The following is an 18,852-nucleotide window of genomic DNA, read 5'->3' as shown; positions in this document are numbered from 1 at the left end:
GGAGGGGCTGGAGACTCAGCCGCCGCCTCGGACTCCACTCCATGGGAGAGCCACTCCCTCCCCGCCCCCGGCACAAATGGCCGGCCTCCGGGTGCCGGGTGACCGCGGCAAAGCAGCCAGGGTCCAGGTTTCACGTCAGGTGGGAGCAGGGGCCATTCTGTCGCTGTGGCCTCCGGGAATGTGGCTTCTCGTGGGGTGGACTCCCAGGGCGACTCGCACCCGCCCCTCCTGTCCCCTCCATCCCTCCCGGCGCTGCCTCAGGCAGTTCTAGAACCGGGCACACTCCGCCTCCCTCCCCGTTCCTGCTGGCGCTCAGCTGCGGTGTCAGCATTTCTGGGACAAGGCGGGCCATGCAGGGGCGTGGCCGGGGGCGCAGGAGGGCTCTGTTCCTCAGATGCTCCGGGTGGCAGCTCCTGGACTCCCTGTCCCTTGAGCCTCGACTCCCTAAGCTCAGATGCAAGCTGGGGTCTCTCTGCGCCCTGAGCATGGGCGGCTGGGGCCCCTCGGGTCTCCCTCATCACGGCGCCACCTGCAGCCCTCAGATGCGTCTTCCTGCCACTGCCTGGATCCTTCCTCTTCCCGCCATGTGCGCTGCGCTCCCCACCCCATGGCACGCCTCTACCCCCAGACCCTCCACCCCGTGATGCGCCTCCACACCCCCCAAACTATCTCCCACGTCCAACCCTGTGGCACCCCTGCACCCCTCACACCACGGTGCACCTCTACCCCCACCCCCACCCCGTGACATGGCCGGCACACCCCAGCCCTGACCTCAGGTCGCGCCTGCACCCCACCCTCACCCCGCCGGTGGTGCTCTTGCCCTGCTGCCCCTGTCGTGTTCTCTGGGGACTCAGTGTTGCAGAAAGTCGGCCCCTCTGCCCTCGAGGTAGCCTAGATGATCGCGGCTGGGAGGTGAGTCTGGGGCAGGTCCCAGCGCGGGTCTCCCTGTGGCCCCAGCCTTGGCAGGGCTTGTGAGGTGCAGCCCTGGTGGAGCGATCAGTCACTTGACTTTGCCCCACATGTCAGCAGTGATTTCAGAGGCTCCCCGGCTCCGGAGGCCGCACAGCAGCAGGGCTGGGGCTACGTACCCAGTTCTGCTGCTGCCCTGGCTGCTCCCATAGGCCATGTGCCCACCCCTGGGAGGGGCACCCACCCCATCCACTTGTGCACCCTGGACTGGAAGGACCCCTGGAACTCCCGTGTCCATGTGATGCTCGGGTTTGTCAAACAGACACCAATCCCAGCAAGCAGCAAGCCTGCCAGCAGAAATGGGAACCTGGGAGATAAGAGCCCGGGCCTCACCGGTGGCCCTGGGGGTCAGAGACCACGTGCTGCTCCTCCCCCAGCCCAGGTGGGAGGCCGGGTGGGAATGTGGTGAGAGCACGGGCCTCACGGTCCCAGGGACAGGCGCCCCTGGGCTCCTCCTCCCCTGAAGCGCTGCAGTCCCCAGAGGGTTCCCTCCAACCCAGAGCAGTATGTGTGTGGAGGTCTTCTCTAGGGGAAACTGAGGCTCCAGGATCAGCCAGGCTCTCCTTAGTTTCATGTGCCTGAGGCGGGCTGGGCTGGAGACCCCGTACCCTCCCGGTCAGCATCCGGCCCCTCCTCTCCGCCTCTCCCGTTTGCCATCAGCCCCTTCCTCAGCCCGCTCCCACCCCAAGCTGCTCCTCTGTCCTCTTACTTGTATGGGCGCAGCCCCCCACGCGCACCTGGGCATCATCGATTCTGAACACCCAGCGCCCGGGCACGCCCACGTTGGTGGTGGTCTCCACGTCGGCCATGTCCGCCGTGCGCGAGCCGGGGATGCTGAAGTAGCGCTGGCCATCGCCCGCGTTGAAGCCAGCCTGGGGGCGGGGCGGGGCAGGGTGAGGGAGGCCGCTTCCCCAGCTCTACAGAGGCTGGGGTTTCCCTGCCCCCACCATGTCCCAGCCAGGTTCCTGGGAGCCAAGGAGAGGGCTGGCCCTGGCTCCCCAGCCCTGTCCTCCAGCAGCTCACCCCTGGGCTCTTGGGCCTCCCCTAGGGCCAGGGGCGAGCATGACCCCAAGAGAAAGCAGGTGGCCAGGAGGCGAGCGGCGGGGTGTGCGGCCCAAAGGCACTCTCGGGCCTTCGGAGCACTGACCCTGCGGCCACTGTCCTGTTTCACTCCCCTAGCGCCCGGGGTTTCTGCCAGCCATGGTCCCTCAGGTCCCTGGCTAGGCCAGACTGCAGGGCACAGGGAGCAGACGCCATTTCTGCTGCTGCTGCAGCTGTTAAACAGGGCCTGCGGGGCGGGGTGGGGCGGGACCAAGGTGCCTTTGGGTCCGAGGATGTCTCTTCATTTTCGGGCAGTGAGAGAGGCCCCAGGGATGGCCGTGGATGCCTCTCGCAGGCCTCTGCACCGTCCTGGGAGTCCCTGCCTACCTCACCAGCTCATGACAATCCCGGCTGTGGGGAGGGAGCACCCCTGCACCCACCTACCTGGGCTGCGATGCCCCCCAGGCCAGCGGCGTTGCCCCCGCTGCTGGCGTGTGTGCCTGTGGTCCACGTGATGGCCTCGTAGTTGAAGATGGTAAAGGAGAGCTTGCCGTCTGTGATGAGCACAGTCTGGAACGTGTTGACCTGTGGGGAGAGGGGGCTGAAGACGGCCCTGAGCTCCGCTCGGCCCAGGGACGCCCTGCCCTGTCCACCTGCCCTGTACACTGTCATTTTCCACTGGGCCCCTGGCTTGCTCAGCGTCTGTGTCCTCCAGCTGGGTAGGCAGCCAAGGCAGGGCCTTGGTGGCTGCATCCTCTGCTGTCTCCCAGCACCTGCCACCCATCAGAGGCCGTCCCCAACCCACAGCTGTGGCTGGGGTGAGTGAGTGAAGCACCTGGGGCAGGTGCAGGGCCAGCAAATGGGAGCAGACCCTGTCCCCCGCTCTTGGCGGGGCTCGGGCTCCCGCAGGGGTGGGGAGGCGCAGAGCACCGAGTGTTAGCACTCACTGAGCCAGAGACACAAAATCTCCTGTGTGAAATGAGCAAAACCATAAAAAGGAAAAAAGGAAAGTTACAAAGAAGCCAGGAAGAGCCGCGCGGCAGCGGGGCCCATCGCGCCTTGTGGCTGTCACAGAATTCCACGGCACGGGAACATAGGTGGGCAGAGCGCAGATAAGAGATGCCGGGTGAGATTCGAGCGAAGGATCTGGCCTGTTCAAGACATGATCTGGGGACGAACAGGAGTCCCTGAAAAGGATCAGATCAGAGTCTGCCTTGCCACACACACAAAAAGAAATCCCGAATCCAATACGGCTTTAAACGGAAAGAAAAGTCCCAGAAAGTGAAGGCGAATACGAATAACTCAGGAAAGCGAAAGGACCTTCAAGTGTGACGTTTGTTCACAGCAAAAACCAAAAGGGGAATCACACGCTTGACTGCGAAAGGCTTCTGGATATTCAGAAAAGCCGTAAGATCACACTGAACGGCAAAGAGCACAGCGAAAAATGCATTTGTAACGCATACAGCAGATCAAACTATCGAGACCCTTAATTCAAGACTACGAATCAGTAAGACCAAAAGTGTCACAGAAAACAGTAGAATACAACTAGCCGGTAATATCAGAACGCGGCACCACTAGAAATTAAAGATGTCATGGGTTTAAGCTGGAAAATGACAGCTGGGGTGCAAGGAAGCAGGCCCTTTTAAACGTGGCTCTGTGAGTATGAATGTGGAGACTGCTTTTGTTTTTTTTGAGACGGAATCTCCCTCTGTTACCCAGGCTGGAGTGCGGTGGCGCGATCTCGGCTCACTGCAACCTCTGCCTCCCGGGTTCAAGTGATTCTCCTGCCTCAGTCTTCCGAGTAGCTGGGATTACAGGCGCCTGCCACCATGCCTGGCTGATTTTTGTATTTTTAGTAGAGAAGGGTTTCAGCATGTTGGCCAGGCTGGTCTGGAACTCCTGATCTCAGGTGATCCACCTGCCTCAGCCTCCCAAAGTGCTGGGATTACAGGCGTGAGCCACTTCACCCGGCCTGAATGTGTAGATTTTTGAGAGGGAGGTTGGAATTCTGCAGGCAGCAATCTCCCTTCTAAACATGCATGCCAGGACAGGATCGTGAATAAGGCGACTTGGGCTATGCCATGCCTGCCCCAGGCCCCTGGGATTGCAGCCGTCCAGTCGTGAGGTGCACATGAAACAAATGCACGCACCGCCTGGTGCCGGGCTAGCTTGCGGCCACTGAAGAAGATGTACGACCATGCAGTGTCCACTCCGCTGACGCAAAGTCACCATTAGAGAGACCACGCGCCCTGCGTCAGGCTGGTGGTGCCGTGAGGGGCAGGGCGCACAGAGCCAGGAAGCGCCCACGGGGGCTCGGGAGCCGGAGAGGCGCACTGAGGGCATGCACGGAGCTGACCGTCCACTTTCTGTCAACGGACCTGCTCCTGGAAGTGCCCCGGGCTCAGTCATGCTTTTGAGCACTTCCCGATGCCTGGCCAGGTGACCCCCTGGGCAGATGCATCCTGTCTGCCTCATCTGGGCTGCCTGCCCAGCGCCTAGAGCACTTGCATGTTGCTTAGAAGGTGCCCTTAAAAGGTGTTGATTAAGTGCATGAACGAAAAGCTCTGCAGATGGCTGCTCTGCACCCCACAGCTCTTTCCTAGGGGGTCACTGTCTGTCATGACCCAGTGCAGGCCTCGCCACCACAGGTGCTTAGGAAACAAATCTGCCACCAGAGCGGCCACCGCAGGTGCTGAGGAAACACATCTGCCACCAGAGCGGCCACCGCAGGTGCTGAGGAAACACATCTGCCACCAGAGCGGCCACCATAGCTGCTGAGGAAACACATCTGCCACCAGAGCGGCCACCGTAGCTGCTGAGGAAACACTTCTGCCACCAGAGCGGCCACAGCAGGTGCTGAGGAAACACATCTGCCACCAGAGCGGCCACCATAGCTGCTGAGGAAACACATCTGCCACCAGAGCGGCCACCGTAGCTGCTGAGGAAACACATCTGCCACCAGAGAGGCCACCGCAGCTGCTGAGGAAACACATCTGCCACCAGAGCGGCCACAGCAGGTGCTGAGGAAACACATCTGCCACCAGAGCGGCCACCGCAGCTGCTGAGGAAACACATCTGCCACCAGAGCGGCCACAGCAGGTGCTGAGGAAACACATCTGCCACCAGAGCAGCCACCGCAGCTGCTGAGGAAACACATCTGCCACCAGAGCGGCCACCGTGGGTGCTGAGGAAACACATCTGCCACCAGAGCGGCCACCGTGGGTGCTGAGGAAACACATCTGCCACCAGAACGGCCACCGCGGGTGCTGAGGAAACACATCTGCCACCAGAGCGGCCACCGCGGGTGCTGAGGAAACACATCTGCCACCAGAGCGGCCACCGTGGGTGCTGAGGAAACACATCTGCCACCAGAGCGGCCACCGTGGGTGCTGAGGAAACACATCTGCCACCAGAACGGCCACCGCAGCTGCTGAGGAAACACATCTGCCACCAGAGCGGCCACCGTGGGTGCTGAGGAAACACATCTGCCACCAGAACGGCCACCGCAGCTGCTGAGGAAACACATCTGCCACCAGAGTGGCCACCGCGGGTGCTGAGGAAACACATCTGCCACCAGAGCGGCCACCGTAGCTGCTGAGGAAACACATCTGCCACCAGAGCGGCCACCGTGGCTGCTGAGGAAACACTTCTGCCACCAGAGCGGCCACCGTAGCTGCTGAGGAAACACATCTGCCACCAGAGCGGCCACAGCGGGTGCTGAGGAAACACATCTGCCACCAGAGCGGCCACCGTAGCTGCTGAGGAAACACATCTGCCACCAGAGCGGCCACCGCAACTGCTGAGGAAACACATCTGCCACCAGAACGGCCATCGCAGCTGCTGAGGAAACACATCTGCCACCAGAGCGGCCACCATGGGTGCTGAGGAAACACATCTGCCACCAGAGCGGCCACCGTGGGTGCTGAGGAAACACATCTGCCACCAGAGCGGCCACCGCAGCTGCTGAGGAAACACATCTGCCACCAGAGCGGCCACCGCGGGTGCTGAGGAAACACATCTGCCACCAGAGCGGCCACCGCGGGTGCTGAGGAAACACATCTGCCACCAGAGCGGCCAGCTGTTCTCGTTAGCGAGTATCAGCTCACCAGAACTCATCAAGCCTGCAACATGGCAATTATTCTTGAGTCAACATTTCTGTCACGTTTGGCATTATCAAGGAACAGAGAAGCAGCAGAAAAACCTTCCAGTTTAACCCTTTGTGTACTGGGTCATTCCAAATGGAAATCCTCCTAACCCTATCATGCCTCTCCCTGACATGCGAGCTCCTGCTTTGGGGCATTTGGTCTTTCCCGGAGGCAGGTGGCTTCCAGGAGCATAGGGGAAGGTGGGGGCTGTGTCCTCTTCTACTCTGGCTCTGTGGTTTTGACCACGTGTTCCCCTCTTGGGTATGGACCAGTGACTGTACCCCACCCACCTCCACAAGTGGGGCCCTGGTGTGGGGAGACCCTGGATCCTAGCCAGACATCCCCCCTCCCCAGGACCAGTGCCTGGACTCACGGGGGATGAGGAACTGCCGCCAAAGAAGGTCACTCGGTACCACGTGGCAACAAAAACCCAGGTGGCGGAGAAGTCCGGGAGCTCGGGGAAGTAGCGCCTGACATCCTCCGTGGCTCGGCGCAGCATGGCTGGGTCGGTGGCCTCCCGGTAGTATACGTCGCCTGCACGCCGGTTGTCCACATCTGCCCAGAAGGCCGCCACCACGCAGCGGTCCTTGGCGATGGGGAAGGCCACCGGGGTGAACTGAGAAACCTCCTTCAGGAAGGAGATGATCCCGTTGTTGTTTACCTGGGAGGCAGAAGGCCGGAGCGGGGACTGACGGGGCTGTGCGCAGGCAGGTGGCCCGGCAGCCTCCCCAGCCCCCGCTGCCAGGCATCCTCTGAGGGGAAGCCAGCCTTGGGCAGGGCATCCCCGGGGTGGCCTGACAGCCCCCGTCCCTGAGATGGGACCACTAGGCCTGCTGCACCCCCTCCTGCCAGGCTGTGTGCTCAGGGCACAGGCTCTGACCTGCATGCAGTACCCGATGCCCTGCAGAGTGCCCAGCCCCGGTCAGCTGCTGTGGGGGTAGGGAAGCCCCCCTTTGGGCCCTGGCCTCAGTCAGTGGGGCCTTGGGCCTGCCCAGCAGCTACTGCTCCTCAGCTCTGCTCCAGCTGGGGCCTCAGGAGGCAAGGCGAAGCCGCAGTATCTGAGCTAAACCTGGCAAGGTGAGCAGGGGGGCACTAGGAGGGCTCAGGGGAGGGGTGCCTGCACTAGAGCGGAGGTGGGGATGGCCGGGGTCCAGCATGGCCGGGGAGGCTGCAGGGCTGCAGTGGTCAAATAGGGGAGCTGTGCTCGGCCTCCAGCAGTGGGGAGCCCCAAGAGGCTTCTGAGCAGCACCTCTGCAAGGACAGGCATGTGCTCCACCCTGACCCGACGCCCGCTGCCCACCTCTCTGTGCTCTGCTTTTCCTACTTACAGGAGGGGCCACGGCTGGAATGTGTTCCCCAAATTCCTACATTGAGACCCTAACTCCCAAAGAGATGGTGCTAGCAGGTGGGGCCTTTGCAGGTGATTAGGTAATGAAGGTGGAGCTCTCATGAATGGGATTCGTGCCCTAATAAAAGAAGCCCCAGAGAGCTGCCTTCTGCCACGGGAGGGACATAAGAAGATGCCATCAATGACCTAGAAGAAGGCCCTCCCTGGTCACTGAGGCTGGCTGAAGTGCCTTGACCTTGGACTTTCCAGCCTCCGGAACTGTGCAAAGTAGACTTCTGGTGCCTATGAGCCACGCAGCTTGAGCTGATGAGGGCACTGGCTCTGACCTCATAGGGTGCAGGGACCCAGGTGAATGAGTTGCTGGTCTCACTGCTCAGCTCTACGCTGTCATGATTTGCCACCAGAAAGAATGTCCCAGAACCCTGCTTTTAGAAAGATCCTCTGTACTTCCCCTTTGAGTGAATCCTGGAACTGGGACTAAGGTGGTCCCCGACTGGCAGCACCCCTGCCTTTTACACAGAGGGAGCACCCTGCCTTCCACACAGAGGGAGCACTCCTGCTTTCCACACAGAGGGAGCGCCCTGCCTTCCGCACAGAGGGAGCACCCTGCCTTTTACACAGAGGGAGCACCCTACCTTCCACACAGAGGGAGCACCCTGCCTTCCGCACAGAGGGAGCACCCCTGCCTTTTACACAGAGGGAGCACCCCGCCTTCCGCATAGAGGGAGCACCCCGCCTTCCGCACAGAGGGAGCACCCTGCCTTTTACAGAGAGAGCACCCTGCCTTCCACACAGAGGGAGCACCCCGCCTTCTGCACAGAGGGAGCAGCCCGCCTTCCACACAGAGGGAGCACCCCGCCTTCCGCAGAGGGAGCACCCCGCCTTCCGCACAGAGGGAGCACCCCTGCCTTCCGCACAGAGGGAGTACCCTGCCTTCCACACGGAGGGAGCACTCCTGCCTTTTACAGAGGGAGCACTCTGCCTTCCGCACAGAGGGAGCACCCTACCTTCCACACAGAGGGAGCACCCTGCCTTCCGCACAGAGGGAGCACCCCTGCCTTCCGCACAGAGGGAGCACCCTGCCTTCCGCACAGAGGGAGCACACCTGCCTTCCGCACAGAGGGAGCACCCCGCCTTCCGCACAGAGGGAGCACCCCGCCTTCCGCACAGAGGGAGCACCCCTGCCTTCCTCACAGAGGGAGCAGCCCGCCTTCCGCACAGAGGGAGCACCCCGCCTTCCGCACAGAGGGAGCACCCCGCCTTCCGCACAGAGGGAGCACCCTGCCTTTTGCACAGAGGGAGCACCCTGCCTTTTGCACAGAGGGAGCACCCCTGCCTTCCGCACAGAGGGAGCACCCCTGCTTTCCGCACAGAGGGAGCACCTTACCTTCCGCACAGAGGGAGCACCACTGCCTTCCGCACAGAGGGAGCACCCTGCCTTTTACACAGAGGGAGCACCCTGCCTTCCACACAAGAGGGAGCACCCCTGCCTTTTACACAGAGGGAGTACCCTGCCTTCCACACAGAGGGAGCACCCTGCCTTCCACACAGAGGGAGCACCCTGCCTCCCACACAGAGGGAGCACCCTTGCTTTCCACACAGAGGGAGCACCCCTGCTTTCCACACAGAGGGAGCGCCCTGCCTTCCGCACAGAGGGAGCACCACTGCCTTCCGCACAGAGGGAGCACCCTGCCTTCCGCACAGAGGGAGCACCCCTGCTTTCCGCAGAGGGAGCACCCTGCCTTCCGCACAGAGGGAGCACCCTGTCATCCACACAGAGGGAGCACCCCTGCCTTTTGCACAGAGGGAGCACCCTGCCTTCCGCACAGAGGGAGCACCCCTGCTTTCCGCAGAGGGAGCACCCTGCCTTCCACACAGAGGGAGCACCCCTGCCTTTTACACAGAGGGAGCACCCTGCCTTCCACACAGAGGGAGCACCCCTGCTTTCCACACAGAGGGAGCGCCCCGCCTTCCGCACAGAGGGAGCGCCCCGCCTTCCGCACAGAGGGATTGCCCTGCCTTTTACACAGAGGGAGCGCCCTACCTTCCGCACAGAGGGAGCATCCCTGCCTTTTACACAGAGGGAGCACCCCGCCTTCCACACAGAGGGAGCACCCTGCCTTCCACACAGAGGGAGCATCCCTGCCTTTTACACAGAGGGAGCACCCTGCCTTTTACACAGAGGGAGCACCCCGCCTTTTACACAGAGGGAGCACCCCGCCTTCCGCACAGAGGGAGCACCCCGCCTTCCGCAGAGGGAGCACCCCGCCTTCCGCGCAGAGGGAGCACCCCGCCTTCCGCACAGAGGGAGCACCTCTGCCTTCCGCACAGAGGGAGCACCCCGCCTTCCGCACAGAGGGAGCACCCCTGTCTTCCGCACAGAGGGAGCACCCCGCCTTCCGCACAGAGGGAGCACCCTGCCTTCCGCACAGAGGGAGCACCCCTGCCTTCCGCACAGAGGGAGCACCCCGCCTTCCGCACAGAGGGAGCACCCCTCCTTTTGCACAGAGGGAGCACCCTGCCTTTTGCACAGAGGGAGCACCCCTGCCTTCCACACAGAGGGAGCATCCTGCCTTCCACACAGAGGGAGCACCCTGCCTTCTACATAGAAGCAAAGAAAAACCCTCTCTGGAGGAAGATGGCATCATCTTAGGCTTCAATTTATTCCTGCAAATAATTTTTCAAATGCACAATCCAGGACACAATCAAAGATAATCGGCCACCCAAGGAAGCAAGATACCACCAAGAGGAATAGACAGAAATGAGAGAAGCAGCAGATACTAGAATGATCAGACTCAGAACGTAAAATAACTAGGTTCAAAGAGATCAACGCAAACTTTAGAATGTTATCAGGGGAACAGTCAAAACAAACTTGGAAAGGAAGCACAGTGTTGGAGGACTTGCACTTCCAGATTTCCAAAGTTGCTACAGATCTCCAGTAATCAGGGTGGTACTGGCATCAAGACAGAGGGAGTAAAACAGAACCCAGAAATAAGCCTTCATGTATAATCCAACAATTTTCACAAGCATGCCAAGACCATTAGTGAGGAAATGACCGTCTTTTCAACAAATGGTTCTGGGAAAACTGGACTTCCACATGCAGAAGAATGGGGCCCTTATCTCACACCATATACAAAAATAACTCAATATAGAGCCAACACCTAAACATAAGAGCTAAGATGGTAAAACTCTTAGAAGAAACCATAGGGCAAAAGCTTCATGACACTGGACTTGGCAATGATTTCTTGCTATTACACCAAAGACTCAGGCAACAAAAGAAAAGACAGACAAACTGAACTTCATGAAAATTAAAAACTTTTGTGCATCAAAATAGACTATTAATAGAGTAAAAAGGCAACCTGAAAACAGAATAAAATATTTGCAAATTGTATATCTGATAAAGGATCAATATCCTGAATATACAGAGAACTCCTAAGACTCAACAACAACAAAAAACTTGTTTCAAAAATCAGAAAGGACTTGAATAGACACTTCTCCCAAGAAGGTACACAACTGACCACTCAGCACATGGAAGGACGTTCAACATCACTGCCACTAAAAAAACAAACCCAAGAAAGGAACAAGTGTTGGTGAAGACGTAGAGAAACTGGAATCCTCGTGCACTGCTGGTGAGAATGGAAGATGGTGACTCCTCAAAATTAAAAATGGAATTACCAAATGACCCAGCAATTCCAGTTCTGGGTCTAGAACCAAAATAATCAAAAGCAGGGCCTTGAAGAGCTTCGTATTTGTACACACATGTGCATAGCACTATTATTCACAACAGCTGACAGCTGGCAGGAACCTGAGTGTCCACTGAGGTGGAAATGGGGGAACAAAACGTAGCATGTCCACACAATGGAGTATTATTTAGCCTTAAAAAGTAAGGAAATCCTGGCCAGGCACAGTGGCTCACACATGTAATCCCAGCACTTCAGGAGGCTGAAGCAGGTGGATCACCTTAGGTCAGGAGTTCAAGAGCAGCGTAGCCAACATGGCAAAAATCTGTCTCTACTAAAAATACAAAAATGAGCTGGGCATGGTGGCACATGCTTGTAATCCCAGCTCCTTAGGAGGCTGAAGCACAAGAATCCTTAGAACCTGGGAGGTGGAGGTTGCAGTGAGCTGAGATTTTGCCACTGCATCCCAGCCTGGGTGATAGAGTGAGACCCTGTCTTTACCAACAACAACAACAAAAAAAAAAAGGTAAGGAAATCCTGACACAGGCTACAATATGGCTGAACCTTAAAGACAATATGCTAAGTAAAATAAGCTTGTCAAAAAGACAAATACTCTCTGATTTCGCCCATATGAGGTACCTAGAGGAGTCAAATTCATAGAGACAGAAAGAAGAAAGATGGTTTCCAGGTACTGAAGGAAGAGGGGAATGGGGACTTACTATTTAATGGGATTAGAGTTTTAATTTTGAAAGATGAAAAGAGTTCTGTGGGTGGATGTTGATAATGATTATACATTAACGTGAATCTACTTTAATCACTGAACTGTACATTTAAAAATGGCTATGATATTAAATTTTATGTTAAGTGTATTTTATCACAATGAAAAAATTGAGAGAAAAAGACTGGGATGAAAAAATTAACCAGGAGTGTAAATTATTTAACCAAAAGACATTTAAAGAACCAAATGAATAGGATATAAGTAACTAACAGAAGTTAAGAACTGACTGGATAGATTGAAGTGCAGATTTGATGCACGGAAGGAAGACCCATGAACTGGAGCTGTAAGGTCAGAAGAAACTACCCAGAGTTTTAAACAGACACAAAAAGGCGGAGAATGCAGAAGAAAGGATGAGACGTAATGGAAAACAGTAAGATGACCAAACGAATCACAACGTGGAGGAGAGGAGACATGAAGGCAACGGTGAGAATTTTCCAGAACGGATAAAAGACATCAAGCCATACGCTCAACAATCCCAGTGATTCACTAGCCAGAAAAACAAGAACAAAGCCACACGAAACAAACATTGGAAACGCGGAAGGTCAATGACAAGGAGACAGTCTTAATTATTTTTTCTTTTTCTATTGCTGCTGCACAAATTATTCCCAAGGAGACAACCTTAAAAAGAGAAAAAGCAGATTGGCATCAGGGACAGTGCACGCAGACTGGCAGCTGACTTCTCATAACCACGATGAAAGCTAGAAACGGTGGAATCGTATTTTCGATGTGCTAAAAGAAAACTGCCAAGAAAAGAAAAAAAAAACAAAATAAAACCCCAAACAAAAAATAATACACAACTGCCGACTTAAAGTCTTATATTCAGATAAAACGCCCTTTACGACGGAAGGCAAAATAAAGGCAATTCAGGTAAATAATGACTGGCAGACCCATACTAACAGAGATGCTAACAGATCAGCTTCCAGTCAGAGAGAAATGTGACATCAAAGATGTAAGAAGGAAGGGAAAATGAAATATAAAGAAATAATGTACGCTGCCCCGTGAAATGGCTCAAAAAAATCTACAGAATTAAAATTCATGACAACAATATACACTGAGACAAGATAAACCGTGTTAAAGTGTTCCGAGGTCACTGCATGTCCCAGGAGGAGGACGAAGGTATAAATGAACTTGTTAGTGAACAGGAATAAGTTAAAAGTGTATATTGTATTGTCTGGGGCAGTGGTCCCCAACCTTTTTGGAAACAGGGACCGGTTTCATGGAAGACAATTTTTCCATGGACTGGGGTGGGGGTAGGGGGATGGTCTGGGATGAAACGGCTCCACCTCAGATGATCGGGCGGAGTCTCATGAGGAGCCCACGACCTAGCTCCCTTCGCATGCACAGTTCACAGCAGGGTTTGTGCTCCTGTGAGAATCAAATGCCGCTGCTGATCTGGCAGGAGACAGAGCTCAGGCGGTAACGCTCACTCTCCTGCTGCTCGCTGCCTGCTGTGAGGCCACGCACAGACCAGCACTGGTCTGCAGCCCCAGGGGTTGGGGACCCCCAGTCTTGAGTATTCGCCAAAAGAATAGAAACTGCGTCCGTATTCTATACTGACAGAGGGGTCATATGGCATGACTGGCCGGGCATGGTGGCTCACACCTGAAATCTCAACACTGAGAGGCCGAGGCAGGCAGATTACCTGAGATCAGGAGTTAAGAGACCAGCCTGGCCAACACAGTAAAACCCTGACTCTACTAAAAAAAAAAAAAAATTAGCCAGGCATGGTGGTAGGCACCTGTAATCCCAGCTACTCGGGAGGCTGAGGCAGGAGAATCACTTGAACCCGGGAGATGGAGTTTGCAGTAAGCCGAGATCGAACCAGTGCATTCAGCCTGGGCAACAGAGCGAGACTCCATCTCATTAAAAAATTAAAAAACAAATAAATAAATAAAATAAGGCATGATACATAAAACGTGGCAAGAAAGGAGAGAGAAAGAAATATAAAACGGGTGTGAAATTTTGCACAAAAAAGGAGGCAGAGTGGCCGAGCACGGTGGCTCACGCCTATAATCCGAGCACTTTGGGAGGCTGAGGTGGGCGGATCACGAGGTCAGGAGTTCAAGACCAGCCTGGCCAATATAGTGAAACTTTTTCTCTACTAAAAATACAAAAAAAATTAGCCAGGTGTGGTGGTGGACACCTGTAGTCCCAGCTACTTGAGAGGCTGAGGCAGGAGGGTCATTTGAACCCAGGAGGCAGGAGGGTTACTTGAACCTGCAAGGCAGAGGTTGCAGTGAGCTGAGATCGCACCACTGCACTCCAGCCTGGGTGAAACAGTGGGACCGTCATAAAAAAAAAAGACAGTGAATTAAATGTTGCAGTTTAAACTATTCAAATCCTAATCAAAAGCAAGCGCTGGTCAATTATATTATCAGATTAGAAAGCCAGAAGGCAAAAAGCATTGCTAGAGGCAAAGAGGATGCCTCCATCGTGCTGAAGGCGGAAGAGCTCTGCATCTGTGTGCACCAACAGCACGGCCCCAGCACATACAAACGACCCTCCATCGTGCTGAAGGCGGAAGAGCTCTGCATCTGTGAGCACCAACAGCACGGCCCCAGCACATACAAACGACCCTCCATCGTGCTGAAGGCGGAAGAGCTCTGCATCTGTGTGCACCAACAGCACGGCCCCAGCACATACAAACGACCCTCCATCAGGCTGAAGACGGAAGAGCTCTGCATCTGTGTGCACCAACAGCACGGCCCCAGCACATACAAACGACCCTCCATCAGGCTGAAGGCGGAAGAGCTCTGCATCTGTGAGCACCAACAGCACGGCCCCAGCACATACAAACGACCCTCCATCAGGCTGAAGGCGGAAGAGCTCTGCATCTGTGTGCACCAACAGCACGGCCCCAGCACATACAAATGACCCTCCATCGTGCTGAAGGCGGAAGAGCTCTGCATCTGTGTGCACCAACAGCACGGCCCCAGCACATACAAACGACCCTCCATCAGGCTGAAGGCGGAAGAGATCTGCATCTGTGAGCACCAACAGCACGGCCCCAGCACATACAAACGACCCTCCATCAGGCTGAAGACGGAAGAGCTCTGCATCTGTGTGCACCAACAGCATGGCCCCGGCACATACAAACGACCCTCCATCGTGCTGAAGACGGAAGAGCTCTGCATCTGTGTGCACCAACAGCACGGCCCCAGCACATACAAACGACCCTCCATCGTGCTGAAGACGGAAGAGCTCTGCATCTGTGTGCACCAACAGCACGGCCCCGGCACATACAAACGACCCTCCATCAGGCTGAAGGCGGAAGAGCTCTGCATCTGTGTGCACCAACAGCACGGCCCCAGCACATACAAACGACCCTCCACTGTGCTGAAGGCGGAAGAGCTCTGCATCTGTGTGCACCAACAGCACGGCCCCGGCACATACAAACGACCCTCCATCAGGCTGAAGACGGAAGAGCTCTGCATCTGTGAGCACCAACAGCACGGCCCCGGCACATACAAACGACCCTCCATCAGGCTGAAGACGGAAGAGCTCTGCATCTGTGAGCACCAACAGCACGGCCCCAGCACATACAAACGACCCTCCATCGTGCTGAAGACGGAAGAGCTCTGCATCTGTGTGCACCAACAGCACGGCCCCAGCACATACAAACGACCCTCCATCGTGCTGAAGACGGAAGAGCTCTGCATCTGTGTGCACCAACAGCACGGCCCCAGCACATACAAACGACCCTCCATCGTGCTGAAGACGGAAGAGCTCTGCATCTGTGTGCACCAACAGCACGGCCCCGGCACATACAAACGACCCTCCATCAGGCTGAAGGCGGAAGAGCTCTGCATCTGTGTGCACCAACAGCACGGCCCCAGCACATACAAATGACCCTCCATCGTGCTGAAGGCGGAAGAGCTCTGCATCTGTGAGCACCAACAGCACGGCCCCAGCACATACAAACGACCCTCCATCAGGCTGAAGACGGAAGAGCTCTGCATCTGTGAGCACCAACAGCACGGCCCCAGCACATACAAACGACCCTCCATCGTGCTGAAGACGGAAGAGCTCTGCATCTGTGTGCACCAACAGCACGGCCCCAGCACATACAAACGACCCTCCATCGTGCTGAAGACGGAAGAGCTCTGCATCTGTGTGCACCAACAGCACGGCCCCAGCACATACAAACGACCCTCCATCGTGCTGAAGGCGGAAGAGCTCTGCATCTGTGTGCACCAACAGCACGGCCCCGGCACATACAAACGACCCTCCATCAGGCTGAAGGCGGAAGAGCTCTGCATCTGTGTGCACCAACAGCACGGCCCCAGCACATACAAATGACCCTCCATCGTGCTGAAGGCGGAAGAGCTCTGCATCTGTGAGCACCAACAGCACGGCCCCAGCACATACAAACGACCCTCCATCAGGCTGAAGACGGAAGAGCTCTGCATCTGTGAGCACCAACAGCACGGCCCCAGCACATACAAACGACCCTCCATCGTGCTGAAGACGGAAGAGCTCTGCATCTGTGTGCACCAACAGCACGGCCCCAGCACATACAAACGACCCTCCATCGTGCTGAAGACGGAAGAGCTCTGCATCTGTGTGCACCAACAGCACGGCCCCAGCACATACAAACGACCCTCCATCGTGCTGAAGGCGGAAGAGCTCTGCATCTGTGTGCACCAACAGCACGGCCCCGGCACATACCAATGAAAAACTGACAAAAGGAAACAGTTCAACTCCCAATCATGGTGGGATATTCAATGTATCTTCTCTAGGAAGGGACGAGGCACAGACAAAGATAGTATGTCAGAATATGGAAAATTTGAACAATGTAAATAATAAATGACCTAATAGACATCACAATAGAACCGTTTCTTTTTTTTTTTTTTTTTTACCACATATGCGGCCATAAAGCAATTGCCAAGAAATTTCAAATGCTTGCAAACCCTAAAGGGCTTGTTCTTTATCCACAGCGTAATTATACTAGAAATAATAACTTAGAAAGTAGAGGTTACGAAATACAAATTCTTATCATCAGGAAATGGAGGTAAAGAATAAGAGAGAAACATAAATAACTCTATAAAGAAATATAACAAAAAATGCTATTTAGCAAAAACTCGTGAGGATGTGGAGAAAGCAGAATTTCAACGGAAATTTATAGCATCACACGCATATTTAGTATCCATATACAGGAAATAAACACAGAACGTAATAAACTGATATACGGTAAATAAATATACTAAAGAGTTTGGTAGATAAAATCATATAGAGTAAACTCATATGTAAGAGAAGAAAAAAGAAAAATTAAGAGCAGAAGTTTATAAAATAGCAAACAAATGCTGAATAAAGAGAATCATCAACAAAGCCAAAACTTGTTTCAACTAATAAAATAGATAAACTTCCGGTGAAAGTCATCAAGTAAGAAAGGGAAGGCACTGGTTGCTTAGGACTGAAAAACACGCCACCATTCCAACCCCGGATGCCACCGAAGAGGTTAATCAGAAGATTTTATCAACATCTGTCTAATAATATTTTCAAGTATTTTAGGTAAAAGAGAAAATTTTTTGAGAAATGCAACATACCAACACCAGCTTTAGAAAAAACAATGGAGGAAGGAATGTTAGCATAACAGAGGAACGACTTCTGGTACAGGAAGGACAAAGGCCACAGTGGCGCATGTTAGGAGAAGGGAGAAGTCTCCTAGGATCCCAGTGGAGAATGCCCTCCACAAGTGGCCAGTGTTTGCAGTGGCTGGGGCTGGGGAGAGTGAGCTCCTTTATACCCCACCTGTTGAAGAGGCTGAGCAGTGAGGGGTAGGCTGGAAACAAGGCCACCCGATTTAGCTGCTGTCGTCACAAAGGTGCCACGGATATTCAGTGGGGGAAAGAACAGAATCTTCAACAAATGGTGCTGGTAAAACTAGACACCCCTGTGAAAAGTATAAAGCTAGATCCCTACCTCACAGCAAATGGTGCTGGTAAAACTAGACACCCCTGTGAAAAGTATAAAGCTAGATCCCTACCTCACAGCAAATGGTGCTGGTAAAACCAGACACCCCTGTGAAAAGTATAAAGCTAGATCCCTACCTCACAGCAAATGGTGCTGGTAAAACTAGACACCCCTGTGAAAAGTATAAAGCTAGATCCCTACCTCACAACAAATGGTGCTGGTAAAACTAGACACCCCTGTGAGAAGTATAAAGCTAGATCCCTACCTCACAGCAAATGGTGCTGGTAAAGCCAGACACCCCTGTGAGAAGTATAAAGCTAGATCCCTACCTCACAACAAATGGTGCTGGTAAAACTAGACACCCCTGTGAAAAGTATAAAGCTAGATCCCTACCTCACAACAAATGGTGCTGGTAAAACTAGACACCCCTGTGAAAAGTATAAAGCTAGATCCCTACCTCACAGCAAATGGTGCTGGTAAAGCCAGACACCCCTGTGAGAAGTATAAAGCTAGATCCCTACCTCACAACAAATGGTGCTGGTAAAACTAGACACCCCTGTGAAAAGTATAAAGCTAGATCCCTACCTCACAACAAATGGTGCTGGTAAAACTAGGCACCCCTGTGAAAAGTATAAAGCTAGATCCCTACCTCACAGCAAATGGTGCTGGTAAAACTAGACACCCCTGTGAGAAGTATAAAGCTAGATCCCTACCTCACAACAAATAGTGCTGGTAAAACTAGACACCCCTGTGAAAAGTATAAAGCTAGATCCCTACCTCACAGCAAATGGTGCTGGTAAAACTAGGCACCCCTGTGAGAAGTATAAAGCTAGATCCCTACCTCACAACAAATGCTGCTGGTAAAACTAGACACCCCTGTGAAAAGTATAAAGCTAGATCCCTACCTCACAGCAAATGGTGCTGGTAAAACTAGACACCCCTGTGAAAAGTATAAAGCTAGATCCCTACCTCACAGCA

General features: G+C 54.6%; 1 protein-coding gene across 4 annotated transcripts in view; it reads right to left on the bottom strand.

Moving 5' to 3' along the window:
* SNED1 (sushi, nidogen and EGF like domains 1) overlaps positions 1 to 18,852 on the bottom strand; it is a 94,075-nt gene that overhangs the window by 52,126 nt on the left and 23,097 nt on the right. For 2 of the 4 annotated variants that reach the window (XR_010344999.1, XM_021665059.2), the window contains exons 2-4: positions 6,529 to 6,816; positions 2,455 to 2,595; positions 1,679 to 1,841 (exon numbers count right to left, since the gene is read on the bottom strand). Coding sequence is in view for 3 of the 4 variants with exons in the window: in XM_021665059.2 (XP_021520734.2) it covers positions 1,679 to 1,841; positions 2,455 to 2,595; positions 6,529 to 6,816 (592 nt within the window). In the remaining variant the exon portion in view is untranslated. Of the gene's footprint in view, positions 1 to 1,678; positions 1,842 to 2,454; positions 2,596 to 6,528; positions 6,817 to 18,852 lie in introns of those variants that run through there. The other 2 variants (XM_064383430.1, XM_064383431.1) reach the window with 1 other exon arrangement.

This window comes from Aotus nancymaae, unplaced genomic scaffold, assembly GCF_030222135.1.
Source record: "Aotus nancymaae isolate 86718 unplaced genomic scaffold, 86718_ANA_hifiasm-v0.15.2.pri h1tg000031l, whole genome shotgun sequence".
In the NCBI taxonomy this organism is placed as follows: Eukaryota; Metazoa; Chordata; class Mammalia; order Primates; family Aotidae; genus Aotus; species Aotus nancymaae.
The sequence above is the reverse complement of the archived record's forward strand: the minus strand, read 5'-3'. Positions and strand labels throughout refer to the sequence as shown.